At 41.9% G+C, this 15,495-nt stretch overlaps 1 protein-coding gene across 1 annotated transcript in view; it reads right to left on the bottom strand.

Annotated features, from left to right (window-relative positions):
* Positions 1-15,495, bottom strand: part of ABCC6 (ATP binding cassette subfamily C member 6) — a 52,728-nt gene that overhangs the window by 5,123 nt on the left and 32,110 nt on the right. Inside the window, exons 21-29 of the mRNA XM_060786334.2 lie at positions 14,910-14,994; positions 13,453-13,660; positions 12,745-13,055; positions 11,409-11,608; positions 11,123-11,249; positions 10,106-10,207; positions 6,217-6,363; positions 4,290-4,448; positions 1,355-1,521 (exon numbers count right to left, since the gene is read on the bottom strand). Of these exons, the coding sequence (XP_060642317.2) occupies positions 1,355-1,521; positions 4,290-4,448; positions 6,217-6,363; positions 10,106-10,207; positions 11,123-11,249; positions 11,409-11,608; positions 12,745-13,055; positions 13,453-13,660; positions 14,910-14,994 (1,506 nt within the window). The remainder of the gene's footprint in view (positions 1-1,354; positions 1,522-4,289; positions 4,449-6,216; positions 6,364-10,105; positions 10,208-11,122; positions 11,250-11,408; positions 11,609-12,744; positions 13,056-13,452; positions 13,661-14,909; positions 14,995-15,495) is intronic.

The raw sequence follows: 15,495 nt of genomic DNA, 5'->3' as shown, positions 1-15,495 counted from the left end.
TAAAGTTTGGAGAAGAACATTAGTTGAGTATATTCAAATAGCCAAGCTCTCCAATGGCCTAAGGCAACGTTTCTCAACCTGGGGGTCGGGACTCCTGGGGGGTTACGAGGGGGTGTCAGAGGGGCCACCAAAGACAATCAGGAAACACAGTATTTTCTCTAAGAGTTCATGGGTGGGAATGGAGAGGTGGTAGGACTAGTGAAATAATATTTGCAATTTGATGGTTTGAATTTTGAAGGTTGTACATTTCTGTATTTCATATATCACAATAAAATTATATATATGCGCACACACACATCACTTCATCACCTTAATTAAATACTATTGAGCCACTCTCTTAAGAAACAGAAACCTACTATGTTCATTGCATTACATAAGCTTCAAGTGTAGGATAGGGATATATTTTGGTGTTTAAAAAGGATTGCAAAGGGTTATATTTTCAAACAGTTTCTAAGCTGGTTGGCAAGTGACCTTTTTGCAAATTATTCTGATAGAGATGGGCAAAATGGCCAATTCTGTCATGTGATGGTATTTGTCGTTCTCAGCTTTAAAATGATACAATTACGCAATTTGTGGAAGGAGCCGAAATGCCCCTCTGAGAAAAAGCTCCACCATTCCTTTTTGCTCACAGAGGAGGGAAGATTGGTAGTATGTTGTGTTCATTTCTAACTCGTGCACTTTCTGGGGGATTTCCTTCCTTCCTTTTTTCTGTGTGTTGTGTGTGCCATGTGTTACTTCCCTCAGACGCCTCCTTCCCTCACCTTCTTCTTCCTTCGGTTGAGCCGAAGGGCTATCTACTCCAACCCCCTTTTTTCTGCCATGTAACAAAAGCACAATCAAAGCACCCTCAACAGATGGCCATCTTGCCTCTGAATAATAATAACAATAATGATAATGAAAATAAGTTCATATTTTGCAAGTGTTATTTCCTGTTTAATTGTGTAGTCCTTACTTTGAAAGTAGCTGTTGTGCTCCAGAAACTATGTTTTTGTGCCCACAAACTATGTTAATTTGGTGGAGACTCTACAAGATATTCAATCATTGAGAAACTAAAGCAAAATGTGCTATAGCAGGATGTCCCAAGTGCAATGACAAAGTTTTGGCAGTTTCATACACTTTTCCCATGTGTTTATGCTAGAACCAATTAAGAAAAGTATGCATCAGATGTATAGTAACCTACTCTTCCAAACACTCGGCATGTCCAGTGGGATGGCCTGTTCAGTGGGAAGTAATCATTCTAAGAGGAGGGGGAGACCAAAGGGAAACTGACACAAGAATGAGACTTTCAATCACCCTATAATGTCAAAACCCAAAGAAGAGCCTTTCCTTTCCCACCCACCTAGTTCTTTCTTACCTGAGATTTCCACCTCTTTCTGAGCACTCATGGGCCAACTGACCAGGGAGATCCAAAACAAAGTTCTTCAGGAGCATCAGCTCCAAAGCCGCCCAGATGTCCTCATCAGAGTGTTCATTCAGGGGATCCAAATTCATTCTCAGGGATCCAGAAAACAAGACAGGATCCTAAGGAAAGTCGAGAAAAGACAAGACAAGTTCTAATGAGACTAAAGACAAGACACAAGGCAAGAGCTCACTAGCGCACTCCACTCCATTGTCATGGCTCACACGAGAAGCCCGACGTCGATATGAACTTTGTACAAAAAAAAAAAGATGAACATAACATGATTTGTGAACTAAAAATAATATGAAAAATATACTAATGTATTCCGTATTCTAAAACCCAAAAGATTGAAGATAATTCTTGGGTTAATATTTCTAATACCATAATACCAATGTATATAATTTCAATGATATGGATATTATAGAAACATATCTATATAGAAAGAGTTATATATACAGAATCTGCATAGAATATAAACTATTACAGTGGTTCTCAATTTTCCTAATGCCACAACCCCTTAATACAGAAAAGACTGGAAGGATTTGGTAAGCATTGACCGTGAATTTTGGAGTTGTAGTTCACCTACATCCAGAGGCACTGTGGACTCAAACAATGATGGATCTGGACCAAATTTGGCACGAATACTCAATATGCCCGAATATGAACACTAGTGGAGTTTGGGGGGGGGGGGGGGAGAGACCTTGACATCTAGGAGTTGTGGTTGCTGGGATTTATAGTTCAATCAAACAGCATTCTGAACCCCACCAATGATGTTTTCTGATTGTCTTTGGTGACCCCTCTGACACCCCCTCATGAGCCCCCCCAGGGGTCCCAACTGGGGGGGCTTGAAAAATGCTGGACTAATACATTATTTCAGTTGCTTCTATACATTAACTATTGACATATGTATTACTATCATATTAACAAAAGAAACCGACTCTGAGATATGTAAATGGATGGGTATTATTAAAACTAGGGGGAAATGGAGTATATGTAAGTAAACCAATAAAGCAATTAGCAGGAACATTTATAATACAGGCTCAGAGGAGAAGACAAGAAAAAGATGGGACTCTGTAAGAAGAGAGAAAGATCAACGTGAACACCAGATGATAAGAATCCATTTGCTTTTGGAATAGAAGACAGTTTAGATGGAATTCTTTTATATTAGAGAATAACAATCCCACACTTTAGTCAAGTTTAAAAAGTGCAATATAAAAGTTAAAAAAAATTAAATAATAGAGTGTGGCAAAAATGGATGAAAATATAATAAATACACTTAAAATAGCCTTTAAAAACTAGTCAGAGATGAAGATGAAAAGCCAATTCCTTCCCAAAGGAAAGTATGTGATCTCATCCCTTTATCTCCTACAGCATTCCGAAGTTTAATCACTTTGTTTGTTCCTATCTGACTTGTTGTTGTTCATTCGTTCAGTCATCTCCGACTCTTCGTGACCTCATGGACCAGCCCACGCCAGAGCTCCCTGTCGGCCGTCACCACCCCCAGCTACTTCAAGGTCAATCCAGTCACTTCAAGGATGCCATCCATCCATCTTGCCCTTGGTCAGCCCCTCTTCCTTTTACCTTCCACTTTCCCCAGCATCATTGTCTTCTCTAGGCTTTGCTGTCTCCTCATGATGTGGCCAAAGTACTTCAACTTTGTCTCTAGTATCCTTCCCTCCAACGAGCAGTTGGGCTTTATTTCCTGGAGGATGGACTGGTTGGATCTTCTCGCAGTCCAAGGCACTCTCAGAACTTTCCTCCAACACCACAGTTCAAAAGCATCTATCTTCCTTCGCTCAGGCTTCCCTATGGTCCAGCTCTCACATCCGTAGGATACTACAAGGAATACCATGGCTTTGACTATGCGGATCTTCGTTGCCAGTGTGATGTCTCTACTCTTTACTATTTTATCGAGATTGGACATTGCTCTCCTCCCAAGAAGTAAGCGTCTTCTGATTTCCTGGCCACAGTCTGCATCTGCAGTAATCTTTGCACCTAGAAATACAAAGTCTGTCACGGCCTCCACATTTTCTCCCTCTATTTTCCAGTTGTCAATCATTCTTGTTGCCATAATCTTGGTTTTTTTTATGTTTAGCTGCAACGCTGCTTTTGCGCTTTCTTCTTTCACCTCGATTAGAAGGCTCCTCAGCTCCTCCTCGCTTTCGGCCATCAGAGTGGTGTCATCTGCATATCTGAGGTTGTTAATGTTTCTTCCAGCAATTTTCACCCCAGCTTTGCATTCCTCAAGCCCCGCACATCGCATGATGTGTTCTGCATACATGTTAAAAAGGTTGGGTGAGAGTATGCAGCCTTGCCGTACACCTTTCCCAATCTTGAACCAGTCTGTTGTTCCGTGGTCAGTTCTGACTGTTGCTACTTGGTCCTTGTACAGATTCCTCAGGAGAGAGACAAGGTGGCTTGGGATGCCCATCCCACCAAGAACTTGCCACAATTTATTATGATCCACACAGTCAAAGGCTTTAGAATAGTCAATGAAGCAGAAATAGATGTTTTTCTGAAACTCCCTGCCTTTAGTCCTATCTGACTAATTGGCATGAATTGGCTGTTTGGGTGGATGTTGTTGATATGGTCCAGGGACGTCTTTAGTTCTTCTTCTCCATGGCGCCAAATGGGGAAGGTGTCCACAATTCTACACTTTCAGCTACATTTTACAAAAAATCCTAAAGCAGGGATGTGTTAATAGTGCACGGTGGGCACATAATGGGGATTGATGGGAGAAGGGAGTAAGTAGCAGAGGGAATGGCATAGAGTATTATGGATACAGGCTAATCTAACTGATTGGCAATATGAGATGGAATGATTCTTATACTGCAGCATTTTTATTTGCAAGTCCTACTCACCTATGGGTAATTAGAAGTTGACCTCCTACCTGAGGAATAATTGTGATTTTGCTTCTCAGATCATGCAGGCCTATTTGGGTGATATTGATCCCATCAATTATGATCTCTCCCCCAGCAGCTTCCACTAGTCTTAGAAGGCCCATCGCAAGAGAAGATTTCCCAGCACCTGTCCTCCCAGCAACGCCAACCTAGAAAGAATTATTATTATTTTACTGACATAAAAACACAGTATGTCACAGCAAACAAGATATATATGCTGGATTTCATGTCACAAAATCACAAGTCGAACACTTCCCAAGCATTTAGAACTATTGTGGTTGTTGTTGTCTTCATTATGTTAATTATGTTAATTTATACCCCCACGTTTTTCTCTCCTCAAGGTGACTCAAAGCGGCTTAAGAAGGATCTAATTTGCCAGGATGGATCAAACAAGACAAGAAACTCCCCGGATCCCAAAGCATTGAGTCATGGCAATTAAAGTGGTGTTAAACTGCATTAATTTTGAAGTGCATACAAACCCAAGGCTCAGGCTGTGAACCAGAGAAAAAAATGAATAAATCAGAAATATGGAAGTCCTCCGATTTTTGAGTCTGATGTGCGCAATGGCTGTGACGGTCTGGAAGAGGGCAAACATGAATCCAGGCAAGACAGAGGTACTCCTGGTCAGTCAAAAGGCCAAACAGGATATAGGGTTACAACCTGTGTTAGATGGGGTTATACTCCCTCTGAAGACACAGGTTCGCAGCTTGGGAGTTCTCCTGGATTTATCACTGAGCCTGGAATCCCAGGTTTCTGTGGTGGCCAGGGGATCTTTTGCACAATTAAAACTTGTGCACCAGTTGCGCCCGTACCTTGGGAAGTCAGATTTGGCCACAGTGGTTCATGCTCTCATTACATCTTAAATAGATTACAGCAACATGCTCTATGTGGTGCTGCCTTTGAGGACTATCCAGAAGCTCCAAGTAGTCCAATGGAGAGCAGCCAGATTCCTCAATGGAGCAGCGTACTGGCTTTGGCCTATAAAGCCCAAAACGGTTCCGGTCCAACTTACTTGTCTGAATGTATCTCCTTTTATGAGTCAACTAGAGCTTTAAGATCTGCTGGGGAGGCCCTGCTCTGTCTCCCATCCCCTTCGCAAGTGCAACTGGTGAGGATGAGAGACAGGAACTTCTCAGTGGTGGCCCCTCAGCTGTGGAACTCCCTTCCCAATGACATTAGACTGTCCCCATTCCTCCTGGACTTCAGGAAAAAAGCTAAAGACCTGGCTTTGTACACAGCTATTTGGGGAGTAGAGTAATATGGAATTCGATCTCAATCTAGCAATCTGAATAATTACTATGGGAAACTAAGAAGTATGAAAATCATGACTTGGCACTTCGTATGTTTTTAATCTGCTTTATTGTATTTATATGTTTTAACTGTTTTTAATTGATGTAATACAGTATATTAATTGTTATGTGTACGACACGGCAATGAATTTTTGCTGTAGTTTGTAAGCTGCTCTGAGTCCCCTTCGGGGTGTGAAGGGAGGCGTATAAGTATAGTAAATAAAAAATGAATAAAATTATGTCTGATAGCGATAGGTAGTATGCTCCAGTTTAAACATATTGGAGCTATAATATCCACTCTTTTGCTGTGGATATCACTGTGATAAAAGCTGTCTCTAGAAAGAACAAAGTTTCTCATCACACAATGTCTGCCTGAACAGATATACAAGGTGCTTCCATACTTTGAGATTTACTCTGCCCCATTGGCAGTGGCCACAATGATAAGAGGGGACCCCCAAAATGGGATCAGACAGATTCATGGGGAATATGTGTCGTGCTTTGTCCAAATGCATTGCCTTTGTCTCCTGTAGGAAAGGAGGGAAAAGCCACCTTGTCCTTCAGCTTGGACACTGACATCGGAAGTATCAGACTAGCTTTGGCTTTTTAAATTTTTTATTTAATGCCTTACCTTTTCTTTTCCATTGATCTCTATGTTGACATTTTTCAGAGCTAATTCTAACCCTGGCCTATAGCGTAAGCTGTATCTGTGAAATGCAATATGTCCTGCTGTAGGCCAGTTCTCATGGAAAAGCTTATTGTCCGAAGTCCAGGGAGCCTAGAAAGACATAACAAGTTCAAAATGGTAGATCCCAGCTCAACCAAAAGGAAGCAACAATGGCTCAGTGCAATGATAAATACAATGGGTGGGGAGTAGAATAGAATACTGTCAGAAGTGTTTCTCAAAACATTCCTCCAAGTGCCCAAGAGTGTCACCTTTTCCTGAGCAAATGCTCTAGTGCAGATGTAAAGCCAAGAAAAGGTCAGCCAAATGAGATGGGTGGACGAAAGGCCAATTGAGAATAGTCCTTGTTTCCTGGTGGAGTATGCAAGAATTCAGTGAGTATGTGTGTGTGTCAACTATAAAATAAAATGCATGAAGCTGATTGATCGGGCAATGCTTGCGTAGCTGGCTGAGCTTGGGACTTTTGGTTACTGTTACATTTTTCAGGCTTGAGCTATGCAGGTACTCAGGAGACAAGAGAAGCAGAGAGAGACAGGGTTTGGAGTGTGCTCTCGCGTCATGAGTTGCTGAAGGAGTTTCTCCACATGGACAAAGAAAGACCATTTTAAATTTCTCATAAAAGGATATTACGTGAGTTGGTACAACTGATCATACTATATATATGTTGTTCTCAACTAAGAAGAGTAAACTAAGTGTTCTTTACAGTTCACCTGCGTGGCATATTTTCTTTCTCTGGCAAGGCAGCGTGTGGGCTGGTCAAATGTGAACTACATGTGGTTTATTTTACATTACGCCACATTTCTTTCCCTAGAAGGAGGAGCAATCTATTTGCTGGGCATCAGATGGGGCCGAATCAAGGAATTTTGCCATCTGGAGTGGGATAAGAAACAAGGCACCACCACCACCACTACCCATTCCAGGCATAATACCCAAGTCATTATTTAAATATATTTTTCCAATTATTTTAAAATTATTTCAACTTTACAACATTTTATTTACACTTAATTTCCATTAGTGCTCAGATGTATGAACATCTTGTTTTCATCTAACATTTCTTTTATCGTCACCTTCTCCTTTTATACATTCTTCTTTTCAATGGCATAATATTACTTTTTATATTACTTTTTAACACACCTCATCCCCAACCCCATCACCCTTTCCCCTGACCACATAATTTTCCTATATTTTTACCCTTAACTATGCACACAATTTTCTTAATTTCACCGCTTTCTATCCATTCTATATATGTCTTCTATTTATTTTTAATTTCCTGTTTTATCCTTCTGCTGCTTGTGTTATTGGATCTCACAGCAGCATCTGACACAGTCGACCACAATCTTTTGACCCACCGCCTTGCTGCTGTTGGAGTCAGGGGGACAGCTTTAAATTGGCTGTCCTCCTTTCTTCACCACCATGGACAGCGAGTGGAGAGGGGAGGCCTGGTCTCTGAGAGGTCCCCTCTATCTTGTGGGGTTTTTCAGGGGGGCATTCTCTCCCCTCTGTTGTTTAACATCTATATGCGACCACTTGCTCAGCTGATTCAAGGGTTTGGGCTGGAGTGTTACCAGTACGCTGATGACACTCAGCTGGTGCTGAAGATGGAAGGCCGACCGGACTCTGTACCCGATTGTTTCCATCAGTGCCTCAAGGCCGTTACTGGATGGCTGCGTGCCAGCAGGTTGAGGGTGAATCCAGCAAAGACGGAGATCCTATGGCTGGGTCGACCGGGCAGTGGGGATATCCAGCTGCCTACCCTGGATGGCGAGGCACTACAGCCGTTATCATTGGTAAAGAGTCTGGGAGTCCTTTTGGACCCTCTGCTGACGATGGAGGCCCAGGTCTCCGCCGCTAGCAGAACCGCCTTTTTTCATCTGCGGCAGGCTAGACGGCTGACCCCCTACCTGTCCAGGGACGACCTAGCTACGGTGATCCAGGCCACGGTCATCTCAAGACTGGACTGCTGTAACGCCCTCTACATTGGCCTTCCTCTGTCGGTGATCCGGAAGCTCAAGTTGGTACAAAATGCAGCTGCTCGGTTTCTTGCGGGAATTCCCATGAGATGCCACATAACACCAATCTTACTACAGCTGCATTGGTTACCAATTGTGCACCGGATCACTTTCAAAGTGATGGTACTCACCTTTAAGGCCTTGCATGGTCTGGGACCGATGTACCTGAGGGACCGCCTCACCCCCTACCAACCCCAGAGATCCCTCCGTTTTGAGGACCAAGATCTATTGGAAATTCCCAGTGTCAAGACCTTGCGTCTAACAGCAACCAGATGCAGAGCCTTTACAGCAGTGGCACCATCACTCTGGAATACTCTGCCACCTGAAGTCCGTGCCTTGCGGGACCTATCAGCATTCCACAGGGCATGTAAGACATATCTGTTTCGACAGGCCTTTGATCTCTGATATTGTTGTTTTTAAATTGTTTTTAAATTGTTTTAAATTGTTTTTAAATTGTGTTAGATTTTAGCCTGTTCTTGTAAGCCACTCCGAGCCTCAGGGGAGTGGGGGCATATAAGTTTGAATTATAAATAAATAAATAAATAAAACAAAATATTTTCCCCTGGGGGCACAGCGGGTTAAACCACTGAGCTGCTGAACTTGCTGACCAGAAGGTCAGTAGTTCAAATTCAGGGAGCAAGGTGAGCTCCTGCTGTTAGCCCCAGCTTCTGCCACCATGAAAGTGTGAGTAGATCAATAGGTATTGCTTTGGCACGAAGGTAACGGCGCTCCATGCAGTCATGCTGGCCAAATTACCTTGGAGGTGTCTACGGACAACACTTGCTCTTCAGCTTAGAAATGAAATTGAACACCACCCCACAGAGTAGGGCATGACTAGACGTAATGTCAAGGGGAAACCTTTACCTTTACTGTTATATTTTTCCAGTTTACATATGCTATGATTTCAGATTCGACCTGATCATAAATATTGTTGTTCCAGTTTTTCTAGAATCCATTTTTCATCTTTCCATTCCCATGCTATCACTGTTTGTCCTGCTAGGATCATAATTTTGAACAGTTTTTGTTCTTTTGTATGAATCTTGGTATTCCCTAACACTCCCAATAACATCAGGGAGTATAGGGGTTGGGTTTAGCACAGAGGGTTAAACCATCAAGCTGTAGAAAATCTGCCGATTGAAAGGTTGGAAGCCTTGGGTCGGGGTGAGCTCCCACAGTCAGCCCCGGCTTCTGCTCATCTAGCAGATCGAAAGCAGCAATGTGAGTAGATAAATAGGTTCTACTTTAAGCAAGGAGGTAATAAAAAAATGAAGCGTCCATAAGGACATGGCAATGACTTGATCGAGAGGACATTTACAGACAACAAAGCTCCTCAGCACAGAAAATGGAGAGACAGCACCTCCCTGTGGCTGGAGCCGAGCACAGCCTCCAGATGCCAGAGATGGAAAAAGATGGGAAAGCCTTTACCTCTGTTTATGTACTGTGTGTCCTTGTTAATTGTATGTTTGCCATATATGTGTTCTGTAATCCACCCTGAGTCCGCTTGGGTAAATCGAGCGGGATATAAATAAATATAAATAAATAAAATTATTATTATTATTATTATTATTAGTTCTATATTCTCTTGGAGCAGTGTTTTAGATACCCAAGTCATGAAAGTCATGTTGATGTTCTAGACAGAAAGGGCTGATCTTTGATATCCTCATGGCAAATGCACACAGGTGAGAATCTCATTTAATTCTTATTGGGATCAATCTGCTGTGTTGCTTGCAGATTTCTTCTCAAATGGGACAAGAAGAACTTGAGATTATAAGAATCCAAATATGTAAGAAATAGGAAGAGTCATCCTCCAGCCAATGCTTACTTACCTCTTTGGGCGTCCCTGCATAATCCCTGACTCTCTCTACAGAGACAACGTTGTTGTCGATCTCTGTCAAAGCGCGCACCATCCAGTTCAAAATGCCGGTTATCTGTCAAAAAGGAAAGAGAAAGCACAGAATCTAAATGGTCAGCTAACCATAGATCAGCTGCTCTCGTGTTGCAGGGACAATAATCCAGTTCTTAACTTCAATAACACCAAGGAACACATAATGGACTATAGGAAGAACAGGTCAGAAATCCAGCCTTTGGTCATAAATGGGAACTGAGTGGGGTGTGTGGTCACTTTCAAGTTCCTGGGTGTTGCTGTTAAGGAGGATCTGATCTGGGGCAGCATCCATATGGCAGTGTTGGTGAAGAGGGCCCAGCAGAGATTGTATTACCTGAGACTGATAGGTAGTTGGATGGATAGATTTGTAGACAGGTAGGTAGGTAGATAGATAGATAGGTCAATAGGTAGATAGATAGATGGATAGAAAGAAAGGTAGGTAGATAGATAGATAGATAGATAGATAGAAAGATAGACAGATAGACAGATGGATTAGTGGATGGATAAATTGATAGATAGACTTCTAAGGAACCAAGAGCTGAATGGAAAACTGCTGGTGACTTTCTACCACTGTGTTATAGAGTTCCTAACCAATTGCATCTGTGCATAGTTTGGTAACTGCACAATCTTAGACAGGAAGATGCTCCAAAGGGTCATCACTTCTGCACAGAGAAGCATTGGTTGTCCTCTTTCTCCCCTCTTTGGAAGGACTTTATAGGTCCCAGGGCCTTAAGAAAGCTCAGAGCATTCTTGGGGATCCAGCTCACCCAGCATATTCTTTATTTGAATTATTGCCACCTGGCAGATGGTACAGGGTGATAAAGGCAAAGACAAACAGATTGAAAGACAGCTTTTATCCTAGAGCTGTAGCTATGTTGAATCCTTTGGTGGTGATGGTTGTTTATTATTATTATTATTATTATTATTATTATTATTATTATGGGGGGGGGGAGGTTACCTGCAGAGCATAGGAAATGGAAAACCCCACAAGTCCAGGACTGAGGTATGGTTTGCTTTTCACAGCAAGCAAAGCTGCAAACAGGACAATGCCATTCCCTAAGAACTCTATGTTTGTGGCAAGCCATCTGGAAAGACAAAAGAGAAAGGAAGGCCTGGCTGAGTATCTCATCATTCCCCACAATCACACTAATGAACACCGATTCAGGTTTTCTACATGTATGCAAGCATTTGCACTCAATTGTCCGAATAAGCCACCTCTCCCTGCTTACGTCGCTGTATGATACCTGTCAGCCACCACTGCAGGGTAAGAGGCCCGCTGGTTTTCATCCACATTGAAATCATTCTGCAAGACAAAACGCTGCTGGGCTTTGTAGGCACGGATACTGCTGCTCCCTTCAAAGGTCTCGGAAATGTTGGAATAAATGGGTGAACGGCTCGTGGCTTCCAGACGTTTCAACTGGCAGGAAGTGGTAATAAAGAAATTCTGGGGGGCAGGTGCAGAGAGGTGGAGAAAGCACCAAGAAAAAGAAGACACAGTTGAATTGGAGGATCCTTACTAATCTCAGAAGGATAAGCAGACAAACTTGATTCAAGCTCATGGGCACATTGGTCAGACCGGGATCTTGAATGAAGTGATGGAGGCATCTGAAGGGCTACTTGCTATGTAAGAACTTGCCAATGATCATGTCTCAGAAGCAAGGACTCTCAAGAAGGTGACAATGACAGTTTGAAATCCTAGCCTTATTCACTGATTGTTAAGAAGTGGCTCTTGGACTTCTGCATTGAATGGAGACACTCACAGACTCCAACCTTCAAAAGAGCCAATGGCTACAGAAGACGACCACTGATCCTTGAAGAATGCACCCAAGGAGACTCTCCTGTTCTGCCTCTGTATCAGCCTCTTCAAGTTGCTCGCCTTTTTTGGCACTGCTTTCCATGGTCCTGAAGCCAACTCCAAATATTGGCCACGTGCCTTTAGTGCTCTGCATGGCACTACCCCCCCCCCCTTCAATTATTCTCTTACTTGAGCTTGTTATGAATCTCTGCTAATGCAAGATGTCCCAACTTTAAGCATCAAAAACCCTGATTTGGCTCCTGAGCAAACCCAAAAGTGTGTACAAAGAATAGCCTTTTACCTGTGGGTATCTTGTTAGTTGTATTTTAATAGTGTTGTGTTTTATCTCTCTGTTTTAACCATGTTGCACTCCATCTTGAGCAACAAGGAGAGGCGGTTGTTGTTGTTGTTAGTGGTATCACCCATTTTTCAAATGCCCTCCTTCCAAAAGTGTGCATATCCACTTATGCTGACCCATAGGATGATACTAAATAATTGTTTATTTCATTTGTTTAGCAGACTGCAATTCTAACAAAAATAGATGCTACTAAAGTGGGAGAATAGACTATATCACAAGCATGGACAAACTTGGGCCTTCCCTCCAGGTGTTTTGGACTCCAACTCCCACAATTCCTAACAGCCTACTGGCTGTTAGGAATTGTAGGAGTTGGAGTCCAAAACACCCAGAGGGCCCAAGTTTGCCCATGCCTGCTGTATCACCTCAAATAGGGGATTATTTTATGTCTCTTTACAGGGGAAAAATGAACAAAGCTGTCCAGTCTTACCTGGGACACCACGTATAGGACTGTCAGAGGAACTATAGCCACCACAGCTATTGGTGTGGCCACAATTATCACAATGTATATTTCCAGCAGTATAAAGAGGAAACCAAGCAGGGACTTCAGTTTGTCTGGGATGATGGAGTCAATGGCATCCATGTCTTTGGAGAAGCGGTTGAGCAAGTGACCGCTGGGTGTCTGTTCAAAGAACCCCATTGGTGACTGGACAACATCCCAAATCAGCTGTCGGAAAAGCCTGTGGGATGCCACTGTCCCAGCCAAGAACACGGTGGCCATCGAAGCAAACTTCCCCAGGGCTGTAACACAAAATGAATTTTGAAACGTAGCAATGTTAATGCATGAGAACTGCGCAGACTGAATAAAGCTCATGTTGTTTGCATTCAACCTGGTGAGATTCCTGATTCTTGGTTTGAAACATTTGTGGTTAGCAAAGCTTGCCAGGCATCATTCGTTATCCATGGGTCCTTGAAAAACCTCAAATTTCTGGCATCACTTTTCACTTAGTAACCTGGTGTATCCCTCTTCCTGCCTAAACAAGGCCTGCCAAATATTATCTGGACAACAAAACAGATAGCTGTATGCTGGGACAAAAATCCTCTCCACAAGAAAAGAGATTGAGAGAGATTGGAAGATATTGAGAGAGACAGGGAAAAAAGAAGATAGAAATTGAAGTGAGTGAAGGGTGGCACAAACCTTGAGCAAATCCTAAGAAAAAGAAGACGCCGACACGGAGTTCAGTGTGTGGCTGGGTTCCATTGAAAACAGGGTCATTAGCCCACAAGCTGAGCCAGTAGCCACGGCAAAACGAGGCAACTTGTTGGCAAGTGAACAAAAGGACGATGTAGGCCCAGGTGAGAGACCCAGCCACTCTCAAGTAGCTCAGGTATATGGAAGTCTTAGCCTAGACCGAAGAAACAGGAGCCAAGAGGAAGTGAGATTAGATGGGCTAAGATAGGAACAGAAGAAGTGTTTTGTTTACTTTGGTTTACAAAATCTGCTCAAGCATCTCTGACAAAGGATGCCTTCCCCATTTTCTGTTCATATAAAATGTAAATAAACAATACTAGGGATTGAATCTGAGACATTTTCCTGCAAAGCATGCCCTACTATGCTACTTGGAAAAGTTTTTTGTTTTAAATAATTTTTCGAATATTTACTTAATTATACTGTAAAATATTTTTGTATTATTAGTATTATTATTACTATTATTATGCATATTATTATTATTATGTTTATTCCACAAGGAGACTCAAAGCAGCACTATAAAAATATTTATTATTATTATGTTTATTATGTTTATTATTATGTTTAATTATACCCAGCTTTTTCTCTCCACAAAGAGACTCAAAGCTGCATTATAAAAATATTTATTATTATGTTTATTATGATTATGATGATATTTATTTATACCCTGCTTTTTTTTCTCCAGAAGGAGACTCAAAGCAGCTTACATTAAAAACACTTCAATATAATTAAAAATCTACAAATATAAAAACATTAAAACAGAATTAAATTCAGTTAAACTCCCAGTGATTATACTGACTGAAGGACTATGCGAATTGTATTTCAAAGAGTAACTCTGCACCCATCTCTGACCCTCCTATGTTTTCATCTGTATGGCAGAACATTAGACTGGGTGTCCCTTACAGTCTCTTTCAACTCTCTAATTCTATGTCTCTCAGTATAGTCTTGACCAAACAACACACACTGGAAGGTACTTTATTTCACATCAGAGTCTTCCTCCATCTCTGGACAATATAATTTGCAACATGGATGGGGGGAAAATGCTAGTCATTCCCACGTACTTGGCTAGTGTTCCAATTTGCACATAGCTGGGATAATAAGGAACCCAGTATCAATGGATTGATCCATACTCAGCTCAACTCTTTTCTCCAGATGTTGTTGGACTTCAAATCCCATAACAATTGGCCACTGAAAACCAATAGAAAATGGTGTCCAAAAGGTTTGGGGGACAAAAGGTTTCCAACCCATGATCTATGCTAGCCTTCTTTTATCTGGTAGCTTTGAAATAGATTCCAGCTGGAACTTATGTCCGCTGCCATCTAAAATGTCTCTGAACACCTTCAGAAAGACTGTTTGAGGTTTGTGATGGATAAATGGTAGGATGTTTCATAATGTCTTAAAGTTACCCTTCCAGTTATCTGTCCTTTGTCTTCTTCCACCAATTCTTCTGTTTCCAAATCTGAGGCTTTGTAAACACTTCTCTTCACTGACCTTGATAGAATTAAAAGAAATATATATTATAGCATTTCTAAAGAAAACATCACTCACAGTTATATCCTGCTGCCTAGTATGCTATAGCAGGGCTTTTCAAACTGTGCTCTGCTGAGCCCTTGGAGCTCTACAAGTGATAGTGAGGGGTTCTGTTGTATCAACCTGCTTCCCACCTCCCCCTCTTTCCTCCTCCTGAGAAATGCATGGAAATGAAAGTTTTGAACTGCCAAAAACAACAGGACCATTCAGGGGGTGCTTTGGTTGTGTTGTTCCTACATGGCAGAAGGAGATTGGACTGGATGTCCTTTGGGGTCTCTGCTATTATTATTATTATTATTATTATTATTATTATTACTACTACTACTACTACTACTACAAAGACTGGATGGTTATCTGTTGGAGGTGCTTTGGTTGTGCTTTTCCTGTGTGAGAGAAGAGGGCTGGACTGGATGTCCCCTGGAGTTTCTGCTATTATTATTGTTGTTATTATTACTACAAAGC

Source organism: Anolis sagrei, chromosome X, assembly GCF_037176765.1.
Source record: "Anolis sagrei isolate rAnoSag1 chromosome X, rAnoSag1.mat, whole genome shotgun sequence".
NCBI lineage: Eukaryota > Metazoa > Chordata > Lepidosauria > Squamata > Dactyloidae > Anolis > Anolis sagrei.
The sequence above is the reverse complement of the archived record's forward strand: the minus strand, read 5'-3'. Positions and strand labels throughout refer to the sequence as shown.